Source organism: Neofelis nebulosa, chromosome 9, assembly GCF_028018385.1.
Source record: "Neofelis nebulosa isolate mNeoNeb1 chromosome 9, mNeoNeb1.pri, whole genome shotgun sequence".
Lineage (NCBI taxonomy): Eukaryota > Metazoa > Chordata > Mammalia > Carnivora > Felidae > Neofelis > Neofelis nebulosa.
In genome coordinates, this window is record NC_080790.1 from 115,895,974 (window position 1) to 115,911,690 (window position 15,717).

Here is a 15,717-nt window from a genome sequence, read left to right on the forward strand (position 1 = left end):
TAGTAAAGGAAAGGGCTACTAGCTGAGGTTTCGGGCAGCCAGCAGCTCCACCTTCTAAAGGAAACCTCTTACTCCTCTGGGCAGGGACAGAGAGCCAGAGAGCCTGCCGGGTGGCAGCTCGTCCTGGTCCCAGCCCAGAGCTCTGTAGGCCTCTGGGTTTCTCTATGTCCCCAACCCCTCACGTGTGGAATGAGATCACACATGGAGCAGGCTGAGCACAGTGAATGAGGCCCACCAAATAAATGTCAGCGGCACCGTCCCTAGAGGTAGCTGCCTGGGGCAGGAAGGCAGGCGGTGGGGGAAGAGGAAACACGACACCAGCTAACTTGTAGGCTTTCCCTTGAATTCCACTCTGTCTCCTCAGGGAGGTCGTTTCTCTGATAACCCCCCTCCCCACTTGTCTGGTATCCCCACCAGCCACCAGGTATGGGAGAACCATGAGGACAAGGAAATCCAGGGCTCGTCCCAGAGCGGTGCCTTTCTGCTCCCTCCTCATACACCAGGCTTGGAAAGTCTACACCCTTCACCTGCTCATTTCTTTAGACTCAGTGGCCCTGAGCACCACATCCTGCAATGGGGCAGGACTGACAGCCCTCCCAACTCCCAAGTTCAGACGTTCAAAGAGCCAAGGACAACAGGTTTGTTCCTCCCAATGGTGCCCACTCTTCTCCAATTTTCTTGACAAAAAAATAACAAAATCCCAACTGGTTACACAAGATCAGGAAGACTGGAAAAGTACATTTTGAGGTAACTGATATTCTACAAACATCCCCAAGGGGAGTGTGAGCCCTGCAAGAGGACATCAATTCCGGAAAGCCATCACCCTGAACGAATGCTTTAGTTATGATCTCTTACAAAACTGGATGTGAAGTGCCCAAGGATGGCCCCAGGGCTTCATGAGATTTGCAAAGGACCCTGAACATTCTCGGGGGGGGGGGGGGGGGTGCGGAGCATGAGAAGTCAAGAGTACCTTTGTCTTGGGATTTCACAGCAGCTGAATTGTGGGACCCAGACCATGCCCCCCCACCCCCCAGGCCTGTGTGGTTGCCAGGAGTGGGAGCAGATGAGGGACAGAGTGTTAAGAGGTAAGGTCAGAGAGAACAAACACCAGGGGACCCTGCAGGACCTGGGAGGCATTGCATGGAGTTTGACATTTGCTCTGTGAGCAGTGGGAAGCTTTAGAAGTTTTGAGCAGAGGAGGGCTGTGATCTGATTAATGTCTTGAAATGGTTAGGTAGGCTGCTGTGTGCAAAACAGATTGTGGGTGGGCAAGGAAAAAAGCCACGAAATCAGGTAGGGATCCCCATGCGATAATCCAGGCCAATGTAATGGTGGCTGAGAAGGAGTTATTAGACGTGGTCAGATTCTGGAAGTGTTGACAGGACAGATGGATAGTGGGTCATGAGGAAAGATGAGTTAAGAGGGACTCCAAGGGCTGGGGCCAGAGCAACTGGATGGATTATGGTGCCATTTCTTGAGATGTTGAGGACAGGAGGATTTGTGCTGAATTCTCTCTGACTCCCAACTTCAGAACAATGAAATAAGAGAGAGGCTCTCTGTCCTTCTCCTATAAATCTTATCCATAAACCATCCATCCATCCAATCATTCATTCATTCTTATCATTTAACAAACATTAGTAACTACCATGCGGTAAACATGGGAGGCATTGGACTCACACCCTGCCTTTATAACTTGATAGGGGGTTTAAAGATCAGCCATTCTCACTCATTCATGTATTTAGTCATTCAGTCACTCAACAAACATTCATTAACACTTAATTCCTAGCAAGCAAGCATCATGGTAGGCATTGTGAATAATCTTGCCCTTGAGAAAGTTCTAGTCCAGGGGGGCCTGGGTGATTCAGTTGGTTAAGCATCTGACTCTTGACTTCAGCTCAGGTCACTATCTCACAGTTCATGGGATCAAGCCCCGTCTCTGGTTCTGCACTGACAGTGCCGAGCCTGCTTAGGACTCTCTCTCTCTGCCCCTCCCCCACTCATGCTCACTCTCTCTCTCCCTCTCTCTCTCTCTCTCTCAAAATTAATAAATAAACACTAAAATAAGTCCTAGTCCAATTGGAGAGCCTGAAATTAGTCATCCTCAGTCACTCATTCATTCATTCACTTACTGTAGAATCCCCAACATCCAGCCTGCGCAGGGTCTGGGAGACAACTCCTGCTGGATGACCCAACAGTGGGCTCTCCTGGGCGTATCCAAGCAACAAGGTCCCCCTCTGGATCTCTGGCCCTCCCCACAGGGTTCCACCTTCTGCCCTCACCATGGGAGCAAATCCCAGTGGCAACTGCCAGAGCCCATCACAACACCTCCCCACGGCATGCTCAGGGATAACTCTGGTGTCATCTTTCCACAGGAAACCATGAGTCCACTCATTCAGGCAGCCACCCCCACAGCCACCCATCTGGGTACCTTCTGACCCTTCTTGACACCCACAAGTCCCAGAACCTGAGATGTGCCCAATCTGGAGGCTCCTAGTTCTCCTCAGCTTGCTGTCTTTGCCCTCAGCACTGCACAAGCAGGGCCTGGCCAAAGCCCATGTGGACAGCAAACCAGCTCTGGCAAGAAGTAAGTTCAACCCATGCTTTGCCTACTGTCACAGGGTGGGTGGGGGAGGCGTCATCTGGGTCCCACCACTGACTTGCTGGGTGACCTCAGGTCAGTCATCCTCTTTTCTTCCTTTTTCTCTTAGACCTTTAAGTACAGAAAACTGAGGTTCAGTTGATCATATGCCAGTTCATAGCACATCATTGTTACTATGAAGGTCCTCTTGTGTTTTATTTTGTCATTTTCCCCTTTACCTCTTATTCTCACTCCCATCCCCTCTTCCTTGGCAGGCCCTGCGGTGTGTTTAATATTTGTTTACATATGCTCATGTCCTTATAAAACGTGCAGTGTTTTGATTTGCATAAATGGTACTGCCATGTAGATCTTGTTGTTCTTTATTGCTTTCACTGGATGCTGTGCTGTTGACATCTGTTGCTTCAGGCTGGTACTTACAAGTCCATGAGATTCATCCACTTCACCATCAGGCGGCCATTTCCCTAGGGATGGACACTTGACTTGTCTCTAACTCCCCACTGTTTTAAACTACAGTGAGATGAACATCCTTGTTCATGTGCTCACGCATGTGTTCCTGTTAGGAGCTGTGGAAGAATTTCTCTGGGATATACCCATTTCTGGAATAAATATGATATTTTTTATAATTTACCATAATGATATATTTATCCTGTACTATTTTTTATAGTGTAATAGAATGTATTATAATGTATCATACTAAAAATATACTTTATAATGTAATGTAATGTAGTTATAGAGAGCTAATGTACTACTAGCTATCTGATTTATTAGCTAATAATTTTACAGGATGTTAGCAAAGTTTTCATACATGAAAGTGTTGTGTAACTTTCTTTCCTGGTGCTTTTCTTGAAGCTAGGCAAGTTGTACTAGCTTCATAAAATGAATTTTGCATCTTCTTTTTCTGTTTTCTTTCACAATTATCTCTTTACAGAGTTCGGTGAAACTCTTCCCCAAAACCATCCAGATCAAAAACTTTTGGGGAATGAAATCTTCAACTACTATTTCTATTTCCTAATGGTTCTAGATAATCAGTATTTCCCATTTCCCTCATCACAACTTGGTATTTTATGGATTGCCACAAATGTATCCATTTCATTACATTAGGAAATATATACCACATGTATTTGTGGGCCTAGGCATCGTCATGGTTACAATGGGTGCAGTTAGAATGGTATTTCATGGGGCTGCTTTTGAGATTTAAACAAAGGAAAGCACGTGCCAAGTGCTTTTTCAACTGTGAATATATTTATCACTATAACCACCTCTCCTATCAGAGTATTTAGCTGCAAATAATAGAAAACCCAACTCAATGTGGCCGAAACAATGAAAAAAATGTCACAGAACCAAAAATCATAGGTAGGACAAGCTCCAGGTATGATTCAATCAGCAACTCAAAGGTGCCATTCAGAACTGGATTTTGTCCAATTTTTTTTTTTTTTTTTTTTTTTTTTTTTAGCTCTGCTATCAGCATAGTTTCATCCTCAGGCCACTAGTTCCCAGTGTGGTAGGAAAATGGTGGCCAGTGGCCATCAGAGCTACAGCCTGCCTTGCTCCCTTCCAATAGGAGACAAGGAAAGAAACTTCCCCTCTAACATGAAACGTAAGATCTTCTGTTTAGTCTGATTGATAGGGCCAACTGGGTGATATGCCCACTTTAAACCTGAAAGAGTTACCAGGCAATGATGGTTCAGTTAATTAAAGGCTTTAATCTGGATCAGGAATTGGAGAGAGAGCATGAATCTGAACAAGGTTCAGATGAGAATGATAGGATAGATGAATGGGAGGATGGATAGATGAATAGATGGGTGGATATTGGACAGATGGCTAGATGGAGGATGGACAGATGGATGGATGGATGGATATTGGACTGGTGACTACTAATGTGTACTGTTCACAAATTTCCAAGTGTTGCCATCATCATTAACCCAGAACTGATAAGAGTTCTAGGCATACCTATACTATCACTCTATCTTTGAAACTGTGTGGTCAATGTATGTCTCTCTTATCAGACAGAAAACTGGTTTGTGTCTTTATTATGTACCGCAAGGCCTGATACCCAATAGATGCTCAATAATATTCTTGTTTGGATAAATTATCTCAATATTCCTTACAAGAATCCTGTGAGATGGGTATTATTACTGCCTCTGTTATACCAGTGAGGAAATCAGGACTCAGGAAGGTGACAGACCCAGGATTTGAACCCAGATCTATGACTCCAAACACGCTTTCTCTTTGCAGGCGACAACAGAAACATGGGATACTGAAAGGGGGTCTGGGAGCTGGAGGGAGGAGAGTGAGGTGGAACCATGGTTTCTGCTGCTCTGCAGTGTGGGTTCTGACCACAGGGAGGGTCAAGCAAGTGAAATAAATGTGTCCTGTGTACCCTCTGAGGTTCATCAGAGCTGGGCCCAATCCGGGGCAGGAGGGTCTAGCGCTGATAGGCAGGACTGAAGCATGCCCATCACTTTTAAAATCCCCTTCCTTTTTGGAATTCATTCTTTTCTGCTGGTAGCTCCACATAGTCCTGCAGCTTGTTCTGGACACAGTGTGGGAGAAATTACATTTATTCTCTTCTTATTTACCCACCTATTTTTCTCTTCAACCAACATTTGCTGTGATGTACATCCTGTGTGTCAGGTTCTCTGTTCCAGATTCAGAGATAGAACACTGGGCGAACTTTCAACTACTATCATCTCGTCAGAGCAGCTATTACTTGTCAGACCCACTGCATGTGTGTCCCATCAACCCTGCAAAGCACAGGTTCCCAGATGAGGAGTATGGGTTTCAGTGTGGAGAGTGGAGTTGGAGGGTGACAAGCACCGATCACTCAGCAAGAAGTGGACGCCCCATCCTGCAATGTAGGCCCCTTGACTTGCAGTGTCACTGGTCCCTTGTCCATTTCCAGTTATTGCCCAGGGCCTCATGAAGCACAACGCAGAGGGCCGAATCCAGAACATCCGCCTCATGGAAAGTCTGAATGCCTCGGGGCAGAGGGCCCCAGGGATGGTGGGCTGGCTAATCAGCAGCATGAGCCTCCAGCAACAGCAAGAAAGCAGGTGAGGCCCTGAACCCTGTCCCTGGCCCTGGGACTCTAGAAAACTCTGGGTCAGAGGGCAGAGCCGAGGGGATGAAAGCACAAGGCTGTGAAGAGGGAAAGAAGGAAGATTGGAAGGAGGGGATAAAAGGTCCAATACAAGGAACGGGGTGGGGGAGGGGAGGGCACTATGAGGAACCACTGGGGAGGGAGCATAATTAAAGCAGGATAATGAAAGCAAAGTTTCAGGAATAAAAGCTTCTGCGTTTAAATCCTGGGGCTGCCACCAACCTTAGGGAAATTGTGGGACCACTCCAGCCTCATCTATAACGTGGGTACCCAGAGCACAGCCTGGACAAACATCTGGGGTGCCAAAGGAACCCAGGTCTAGAGTCAGACATTTGAACCCCACTCTACTGTTGACGGCTGTGTGACTCTTGGCAAGGTGTTTGAGGTCTCTGAGCTGCAGCCTTAAGCCCTCATCAGTGAAATGGGCATAATAACCGTCCCTGCCTCGGGAGCTGGGAGCCTTCTCTGCCCCACATAGTGGATGCAGAGGCAGCAGGCCCTCTGATTAACCCAGCAGAGCCGGCCTGGGCTGCTCACCTGCAGTTTCCCTCCTTCCTCTCGAGGGACGCGGCCCCCTCAGCCTCCCAGGCTCCCAGCCGCTCCACTGCGGTTCCAGCTGGCTGGGCCCCTGAGCCCCCGTCTCCCTGATTCAGTCCCTCACTCTCACCATTGTAAGGAGCCAGCAGGGTTTCCCCTGATGTGTGTCCACAACCACCTCCCTTCTTTCATTCCCTTCCTAGTTGTTACAAGAATTCATTGAGCACCTACCATGTACCAGGACCTGGGCTGGGTGCTTGCAATATGGCCATAAACAAGACACATGGTCACTGCCTTTTTGGATCCTACATCCTAGTTAGTGAGATGAGGCACAAAAGGAAATAGCTAATTTCAGGGAGATGGACATGTTAGGAAGACAACTTCAGCAAGGTAAGGGGTGACAGTGAAGGGCTGATCAGGAAGACCTTTCTCAAGAGATAATCCTTAGGAAGAATGAAGAGAAGGAAGCAAGCGACATGAAGGATATGGCAGTAAGTGCAAAGGCCCTGAGGAAGGAAAGAGACCGGTGTGTCAGAAGAAGAGAAAAGTCCTGTGTGGTGGGTGAGCAAGGCGGGGGGGGGGGGGGGGTAGAAGATGTGGCTGTGGAGGCAGGTGGGGTCAGACTCTGAAGGTCTTAGAGGCCATGGTATGGAGTTGGGGTTTTATTCCAAGAGCAGTGAGAAACCCAGGCAGAATGTTAAGTAACAGGGCTGCCTATCGGCTGTCGTGTGGAGAAGAGTTCGTAGAGAGGCCCAGTTCATGGCAAGGAACTCAGAGAGAAACTGGTGACCTGGACCAGAGGAAAGGGACAGAAGTAATGAGAAGTTGCCAGATCCCAGGTATATTTTGTAAGCAGAGCCAGTGTGATTCACAGATGAGTTGAAGGTGAAGGTGAGAGATGGAGGGAAGGCAGAGGCGGCTCCCAGGCCTTGGGCCTGGGCACCTGGACAGACAGCAGGGCCCTGTGCTGGGAGGCAGCTGCTGGGTCTGAGAACAGTCCCAGGATTTGGATCTGCAGTTGGCTGTGGGTCATACACATTTGTTGTGTGGAACTGTTGAGGGCCCTCAGGGACAGCTTGCAGGCCAGGGCTCCGACAGGTGGCTCTTGCCCTCCAACCATCTTTAAAAGGATCTGACTCCAAAGCCCACTGTTTGTCAGCCTAAGGTCCTGATGTCCAGATTTCCTTACCCTTGAAGGGCCTCTGCTCTCTCCTTGTGTAGCGCCAACGTCACCAACATTCAGCTGGACTATGGTGGGATCCGGATGTCTTTCCACAAGGAGTGGTTCTCGGCCAACATCTCACTTGAATTTGACATTGACTTGAGACTGTGAGTCATACCGCAGCAGGGGTGGTGGGGCGCTGTTCCTCCCCAGCGGGAATCTGGGAGCTGGTGGGGGAAGGGTGGAATTTGGCAACCTAAGGAACCCAGATCTTTCTGACTCCAACCTGGTTCAAATCCTGGTTTCTGAACTCACTTGCTGTGTGACCTGGGGCAAGTCAACTCACATCTCTGAGCCTTGGTTTCTTCAGCTGAAATGTGGATGGCAATTCCTGGTTGGTGGAGGCAGGTCATTTGCTCATTTAAACCTATGTGAGTTCATGACACTGATTCGAAAGAAAAGAGAGAAACATTTTATTTCTATCATCACCCCTCCCTCCGTCTGTCAGACTATCCTTTAACATCAGCTGCCCCCAAGAAAAGGGAGGGCACAGCTAAACGGTAAAGATTTTTTTTAATAAGACTAACTCTCAACTTCTGAATTTCCAAAGGCCCCTAAGCCGGTCGAGTTAAAGAATTTTCAGAAGCCACTCTGTCTGACAGCATTTTCTCCTTTGTCGCCGGCTGCAGGAGTAGTTGTTGAAAAAGTTGTTGAAAGGGTCACTCTTCTCTTGGTGTTGGCTGTTCCACCTCCTCCTCCATCCCTGGCCCTTTCTCTCCTCCTCCTCTCTCTTGTCCCCAGGTCCTTCAATAACAAGATCATAAAGATACACGTATGCATGAACCTCGTTATGGAGTTCTGCCTGGAGAAAGACGAATTTGGCCGGAGGGATCTGGTGATAGGCAGTTGTTGTGTGGAGCAAAGCAGCATCTACACAACAGTTCTAACTGAGTAAGGTCCCAGCTGCCCTCCCCAAGGCCGGGCCCCTTCCCAATCCCCCCTAGGTGCGACCACATGTCTCCAACACCTCCTGGGTGAGCCCAAAATAGATCTCACCATTTCCCTAGGATCGACTTCTCTTCCTGAGCCAGCGTCCCAGTGATGGCGCGGCCACCCTCCAGGAGGGACCCTTCCTCTTTCCCCACACCCCGCAGCCCATCCTCCCTGGCTCCCATCAACGACCTTCTGGCAGCCCCTGCTTGCTCCCTCTCTCTCCATCCCTCAGCCACTGCTCCCGCTCATAGACCACTTCCTGGACCCCTGCAGGAGCCACTCTGACACTCCCTGACTCAGACCTCACCTCCTTCACTGCATTCTGCCCCTGCAGCAGAAATAACTTTCTAGCGCAGAAATGTGCCCCTGCTCCAAACCCTCCAGGTGTTCTCCAAAGCCCTCTGAATGAAGAGCAGACTCCTAGATGTCAGTCAGGGCCCTCCTCTTGCTCTCGCCTGCCCCACTCGGCAGCCCTTTGCCCTCTCGTGTCAATGAAGGCCCCACCTCTCCATCAACATACCATATATTTGCATACCTCCCTGCCTTTGCACATGCTGATCCTTTCACCTGGAATGCCCTGCCCTTCTCTCAAGAACTCCTCCTCATCACGTATTCATTCAACAAATATTTACTGAGAACTTACTAGGTGCCAGACATGGCATACTTGATGTTAGCCATACAGTAGGGAACCAGACAGAGAGAAAAAAAAAAAAAATAGAGCTATTTATATGGTGCATCTATTAATAGAGTGTATAATAGACCTATACATACTGGCTGACCAACTCTGTCAACCTCAGCAGACTATGAGTCCCTTGAGGGCAATATGTGGGTGTGACTTCTCTCTGTAATTCCAGAATGCTGAAAGCAACCAGGTCATCAGCGGGTGTTCGTTCATTTATTCATCAGACATTCACTGAATGCCTAAATCATGCAGGGCATTCATGGCTAGGACAGTGCAGGGGAAGGACTGAACTCTGGTGCTCTCCTGACCTGGTTCTAATCCAGTCAGCACCGGGGCGCCTGGGTGGTGCAGTCGGTTAAGCGTCCGACTTCAGCCAGGTCACGATCTCGCGGTCCGTGAGTTCGAGCCCCGCGTCAGGCTCTGGGCTGATGGCTCAGAGCCTGGAGCCTGTTTCCGATTCTGTGTCTCCCTCTCTCTCTGCCCCTCCCCCGTTCATGCTCTGTCTCTCTCTGTCCCAAAAATAAATAAAAAACGTTGAAAAAAAAAATTTTAATCCAGTCAGTACCTACTAGCTGTGTGACCTTGGGCAAGTCACATCACCTCTCTGTGTTGCCCCCTCAACTACTGCTAACAGTGATGCTTCTTGTAGAGGGCTGGCCGATGATTAAATGTCTGTGTAGGGTGTACTCAAGCAGTCAGTCCCAGCACTGGGACTGCAGAGATTTATCTGTTCTGTTCTACACATCTACCTCTCTTTCCAGAGATATCTCACCAAAGATGAAACATTTTCTCCGCCACTTCAGGGAGAACCTGGTAAAAGTGACCCCGCACCTGGTAGAAAGTCAGGTAAGTTTGAGAAAAATATTTTCCCCTTGGGTATCTTTGAGTCTGAGGGTCAGGACGCATATATTGGCAATTCAGAAAAGAGTTTCAAATCTTGGGCTTCAGAACCTGAAAAATCTCAGTTTTGTCATCTACTGGCTGTGTGTCCTTGGCAAGTGACTTAGCCTCCCCACACCTCAGTTTCCCCATCTGTAGCATGGGAACCATCACAGTCCCCATCTCATGGAGTCGTCATGAGGATTCAGGCACACTTCTAAGTGCTGTACGTGGCCTCTAGTTGGCGCTCAGCACAAGGGAGCTTGTGGAAATCCAGTGGAAATTCCTTGTGGAAATCCAGTGGAGTCTAAGGCTCCAGCCACAGGCTCTCTAGCTTTCTTCTCCTAGCCCCCAGCCTGACCCTTGTCTCTATGCTGGTGGCCCAGGTGTGTCCTCTGATCAGCGAAATCCTCAGACAGTTGGACGTGAAACTGTTAAAAAGCCTCATGGGTGAGTGTCTGCATCTGTCCAGGGAGGAGGACTCAGGGTGGGCAAGTAGAGAGGCGCCCAGGGGGGAGCTCCCAGGGAGGCCTGCTGGGGGGTGTCTGCATGTGCCCTGAGGACACTTAGAGGTGACCATATGATAATGACCGTTACGGTCTCCCGAGAGAGCTAGGACAGCAGAGGGCACCCCTACCAAGAAGACTGGGCCCTGCCAAGTCACCAGAATCTCCAGACCACCAGAAACTGTAACTCCTCCCAAGATCTCCACTCAGTCCTTCAGGGACCGCTGGCCCACCCCATACCTGAGACCACCCTCCATCTGTAGACAGACAGACACAGTCCCCAGGAAGCCAACAAGAAGTGCCTAACTACGTACCATTTGGAAAGAGTTTTAACGCAAATGCCTCAGGCACTGGCCCTTGGTCAGCTTGGATGGATGGGAGTCCCATTCGGGGGTTGAACAGGCAGTCACCCTGGTGACTGATCTTGTCTCTTCTCCTTACAGAACAGGCTGTTGCTCATAAATTCAACCAACTGTGAGTCCAGCCAAGCTTCCATGTGCCAGACTTGGAGTGTCCTCCAGCTACCTACTGATAATCAGAAGGAGATTCCACATGTTGAGATCTTAAGCCTCCCTCAGAGTGGGGCTTCCACGGCCCCAAAATCCTTTACCACAGGCCCTGCAGAGTCCTGTCCTGTCCCTAATAAACTCTAGCTCTGAAGGGTACAGAGGTTCCCCTTCCTGGGTCCTGAGGTTAGAGTTCCACAAGTCAGACTTGATGAAGGTCCATCCTGAGACTAAATATGCCTGGGTTTGCTCATGAACCCAGAAATAGCAGAGAAATCACTTTCTTTTCCTGTAATTTGCAGCCAAAAGCCCATCTGGAGATTTACTTATCAATGCAGGGAGGGCCCTGTTGAGATTTCCCATTCCATCACTCACTCGAGCCATATTTGTTGAGTGCCTACTATGTGCCAAGCACTTTGCCAGGCTCCAACAGAGTGGAGAGAAAGGCTGACACAGTGGAAAATTATAAACGTCGGCACCGAATGGATCTGAGTTCGAATCCAATTCAGCCAAATGAGAAGTTCCACATGGGTATGAACCATGTGCATCAGAGTGACGGATGCCCCCTTCCCCACTGGCCACCAGTGTAGGGCTGGCACAGAGTGTGAGCCCAGCAAATATAGGTGGTTAAGTGGTGGATGAATCTGGTTTCAGAACCCACTCGCTGTGTGTGGGACAAGGCACTTTACCTTCAGGCCTCCCTCACCTGCAAAGTAGGGATAGAAGTCTTACAGGATGTGGGGCAACAGGAACCTGGGCACTGCTGGTGGGAGGTAAATCGCACCACCTCGTTATAAACCCGGGCGGCGGTTGCTACAGAAGGCGCAACGTAGACCCGCCCTGTACCAGAAACACACGTGTGTGGACGCCACAAGACATGCACGAGACTGCTTATAGCAGCAATGGTCATAATAGTCCCTGAGGAAAAGCCCTGAATGCCCATCAAAAGAGTGGGTAAATATCGTGGGATAGTCTCCCAGTGGAATGCTCTACAGTAATGACCTACAACTACACACGATCACATGGGTGGATCCTGTGAACATAACAAAGCCAGGCACCAAAGAGCACATGTTACGTCTCCCATTTATATGAAGTTCAAAAACAGCAAAACGAACCCATGCTGTCAGAGATCAAGATAGTGGTTACCCGTGAGGGGAGTGTTAGTGACTGGGAGGGGCTCAAGGGGGGCTTCTGGAGCCCTGTTTCTTGATCTGGATGCTACTTCTGGGGAGGCTGTTTAGTTTGTGAAAATTCACTGAGCTATTCACTTATGTGCGCTTTTCTTATGTATGTTAGACTTTAACAAACATTTTTAAAATAGAAAATATTTACCATGCAGGACATTTATGGGAGCATGTGAAAAAGCATTTGCAATATGTTTAGCATGTGCTAGGTCCATGGGAAATGCTTATTAAAAGTCATTTAGCTCATGGGGTTCCTGGGTGGCTCAGTTGGTTGAGCGTCCAACTTTGGCTCAGGTCATGATCTCACAGTTCCTGAGTTTGAGCCCCGAGTCAGGATCTGTGCTGACAGCTCAGAGCCTGGAGCCTGCTTCAGATTCTGTGTCTCCCTCTCTCTCTCTCTCTCTGCCCCTACCCAACTCGTGCTGTCTCTCTCTCTCTCTCTCTCTCTCTCTCAAAAATAAACATTAAAAATTTTAAAAACAAGTCCTTTATCTCATTAATTATTTGATTAATGACTATTCATTTCTGCAATATTGATTCCCGCCCTCCTCCCAAGGGGAGGGAAAGAAATCAAGGGGAAATAACACACACATATTAATAATAGTAGCCCACATATATTAAGTACTTGGCATGTGCCAAGTTTGGTGCTCAGAGTTTATATTCAGCGTCTCATCAAATCATCACAGCAAATCCATGCGTGAAGACCCTGAGGCTCAGAGAGAGAAAGCCACTTGCCCAAGATCACACAGCAAGGAAATGATCAAGTCGACTGTGCTCAGGCAGCCAGACCCTAGAGCCAGACTCCATGCTTGACCACTGTGGCTCCCCCTCCAGTTCTCCCTCCCTTCCTCTTAACACCACTCCCCCCCAACACACACACACACACACACACACACACACACACACACACACACACATACACTGAGGGAAAAATGATGAAACAGGAGTTCGGCTGGATTGACAAGCTCAAACAAGGAAGTGTCAACAGCTCAGAGATGAGAATAGGGTGAGGGAGCCTCAGGTCTCCTTCTTTCAATTCAGACTACCTAATCCGAAATGCTTCGTTGGGGATTTGCAACCCTAAACGCCCATGTTCATTCACACAGAGGATTCCCCTTGACAGCCTCAAGTCTGGGGGAGCGGGGGGGGGGGGGGGGGGTTCCTGCTCATGATTCAAAGAGCAAACAGAGGGCTGGGCCCCATCCTCTAGCGAGGGTGCCCGGTCTCTTGGTGAAGGCAGCTTTTGTCTGCCTTCCTCCTGACCCCTCCGGGGTGGCTCAGGGGCCTCCTTCCTCCAGCGGCCTCCTTGGGTTTCTCAGATTCTGTTTTCTTTTTGTTTTAAGGTTCATAGAGCCACGGACTCATCATGTTTTCTGCCGGCAGCTTGTTGCACAATGCGCCTCTATTATGATCATGGGGTCTGGGGGGATTTATGCAGAAATTCAGCCCCAAGTGGCCAAAGCTTGCTCCAGGTCCTGCCTATCTGTGCCTTGTAATTTTCACGCCCTTTCATTACAGAGTTCTGACTCTGCGCCACACACTGGGCTGCAAGCTATATTTGTTTCCCCCATTTAACCCTCTCACAGCTCCGAGAGGTGGGTGTCGTCAGCCACGTGTTCTAGATGAGGAAACCAGGGCGGCCAGAGGGAAAGCATCTTGCCCAGAGTCATCTGGGCAAGGAATGGGAAGGAATGGGAATTCCTCAGGAATGGGAAGGCTCCAGAGAACACGAACAAGAATTTTCTGAAGATTCTGGGACACAAACTTGCCCTCAAAGTTAAGAGCACTGAAGCTGGACAGCCCAGGACGACAGTCTGACTTCACGTCTTCCCAGCTAGGCTGGCCCTAGCCAGGTCACTGTGTTCTCTGAGCCTCAGTGCCCCCACAGGGTTGTTCCGGATGGTATAGAGATGATGTAGTGCTCTAGGGTCTCATAAAAAACTGTTATTATCATTAACTGCAAAGGTAGGTGGGAAATTAATCTCCACGGTAAGTGGAACTTAAAGCAAACTCTGCTTGGGGCGCCTGGGTGGCTCAGTCGGTTAAGCCTCCGACTTCAGCTCAGGTCACGATCTCACGGTCCGTGAGTTCGAGCCCCGCGTCGGGCTCTGGGCTGATGGCTCAGAGCCTGGAGCCTGCTTCCGATTCTGTGTCTCCCTCTCTCTCTGACCCTCCCCCGTTCATGCTTTGTCTCTCTCTGTCTCAAAAATAAATAAACATTAAAAAAAAATTAAAAATAAATAAATAAATAAATAAAGCAAACTCTGCTGAACCAAATATAGTTTTCTCACCACAGTGGGGGGCCCCCAGCTCCCTGTGAACGCTTTGTGCCACTGCCCCTCAACAAAACCACTGGGGTTTCCAAGGCCACCTGAAGATCTCCCTTGAACCCAGCCTCCAACCTGATCTTGCTCCTGAGCCACAGAACCAGCACCCCCCTGATTTGTGGGAAGCAAAGGGCACCAACTACAGTTTCTGAGAAACACTTTGGGAAGGCACTGACATCACCAACGTGGAAAACACTGTCTTGAAATGTTAGCGGCATGACCTTCCACGTTTCTGATGCCCTACACCCCTTGCCCTCCCCAGGGCAGTGGGACATGCAGCTCCTGTGGCTTCAAGGAAGGGCAACTCCAACAGAAGCAAAGAGAAGGCTGTGAGTTTCCAAAGCCTGGGACTTTGATGAAAAGGTAGAGACAGAGAACAAAGCAGTGGTTGCCAACCGGTGGGGGGAGGGTGTGACACTAAAAGGGCAGCTGGAGGGTGCTTGGGGAACGATAGAGCTCTTCTTTGTCCTGATTGTTACGGTGACTACATAAAACTACACCCGTTAAGATTCATAGAACCATACACCAAAAGGAGAAAAAGCCAATTTTACTGTAGGTTAATGTTTTTAAATTTTTACACATGCACCCCAATGTTTATAGCAGCACTATCAACAACAGCCAAAGTGTGGAAAGAGTCCATCAACAGATGAATGGTTAAAGAAGATGTGGTATATATACACAATGGAGTATCACTCGGCAATCAAACAGAATGAAATCTTGCCATTTGCCACTACGTGGATGGAACTAGAGGGTATTGGGCTAAGCGAAAGTAGTCAGAGAAAGACAAACATCATATGACTTCACTCGTATGAGCACTTTAAGACACAGAACAGATGAACATAAGGGAAGGGAAACAAAAATAATATAAAAACAGGGAGGGGGGTGCAAAACAGAAGAGACTCCTAAATATGGAGAACAAATGAGGGTTGCTGGAGGGGTTGTGTGAGGGGGGATGGGCTAAATGGGTAAGGAGCATTAAGGAATCTACTCCTGAAATCATTATTGCACCATATGCTAATTTGGATGTAAATTAAAAAAAAAATTAAATTAAAAGAAAAAGAAAAAATACATAAAATAAAATTTAATCCTGGGCTTTTTCCTAATGTTTATTTATTTTTGAGTGAGAGAGAGTGTGTGTGTGAGCGAGGGAGGAGCAGAGACTGGGACAGAGGATCCCAAGTGGGCTCCACACCGACAACACAGAGCCTGATGCAAGGCTGGAACTCACGAACCGTGAAATCA

At 48.6% G+C, this 15,717-nt stretch overlaps 2 protein-coding genes across 6 annotated transcripts in view; one reads left to right on the forward strand and one right to left on the reverse strand.

The window, feature by feature from the left end:
* CDK5RAP1 (CDK5 regulatory subunit associated protein 1) overlaps window positions 1–15,717 on the reverse strand; it is a 230,485-nt gene that overhangs the window by 58,617 nt on the left and 156,151 nt on the right. The gene's annotated exons all lie outside the window — the stretch shown is intronic.
* Window positions 2,245–11,123, forward strand: BPIFA3 (BPI fold containing family A member 3). Of its 2 annotated transcripts, XM_058685313.1 has the most exons (7): window positions 2,246–2,584; window positions 5,502–5,652; window positions 7,458–7,565; window positions 8,200–8,349; window positions 9,835–9,919; window positions 10,339–10,402; window positions 10,902–11,123. In XM_058685313.1, the coding sequence occupies exons 1-7, from the start codon at window positions 2,470–2,472 to the stop codon at window positions 10,934–10,936; spliced, it is 708 nt and encodes a 235-aa protein (XP_058541296.1). In that variant the 5' UTR covers window positions 2,246–2,469; the 3' UTR covers window positions 10,937–11,123. The 2 variants fall into 2 exon arrangements, with proteins under 2 accessions (XP_058541297.1, XP_058541296.1); XM_058685314.1 differs by lacking the exons at window positions 10,339–10,402; window positions 10,902–11,123 and adding an exon at window positions 10,301–10,327 and having other exon boundaries at window positions 2,245–2,584.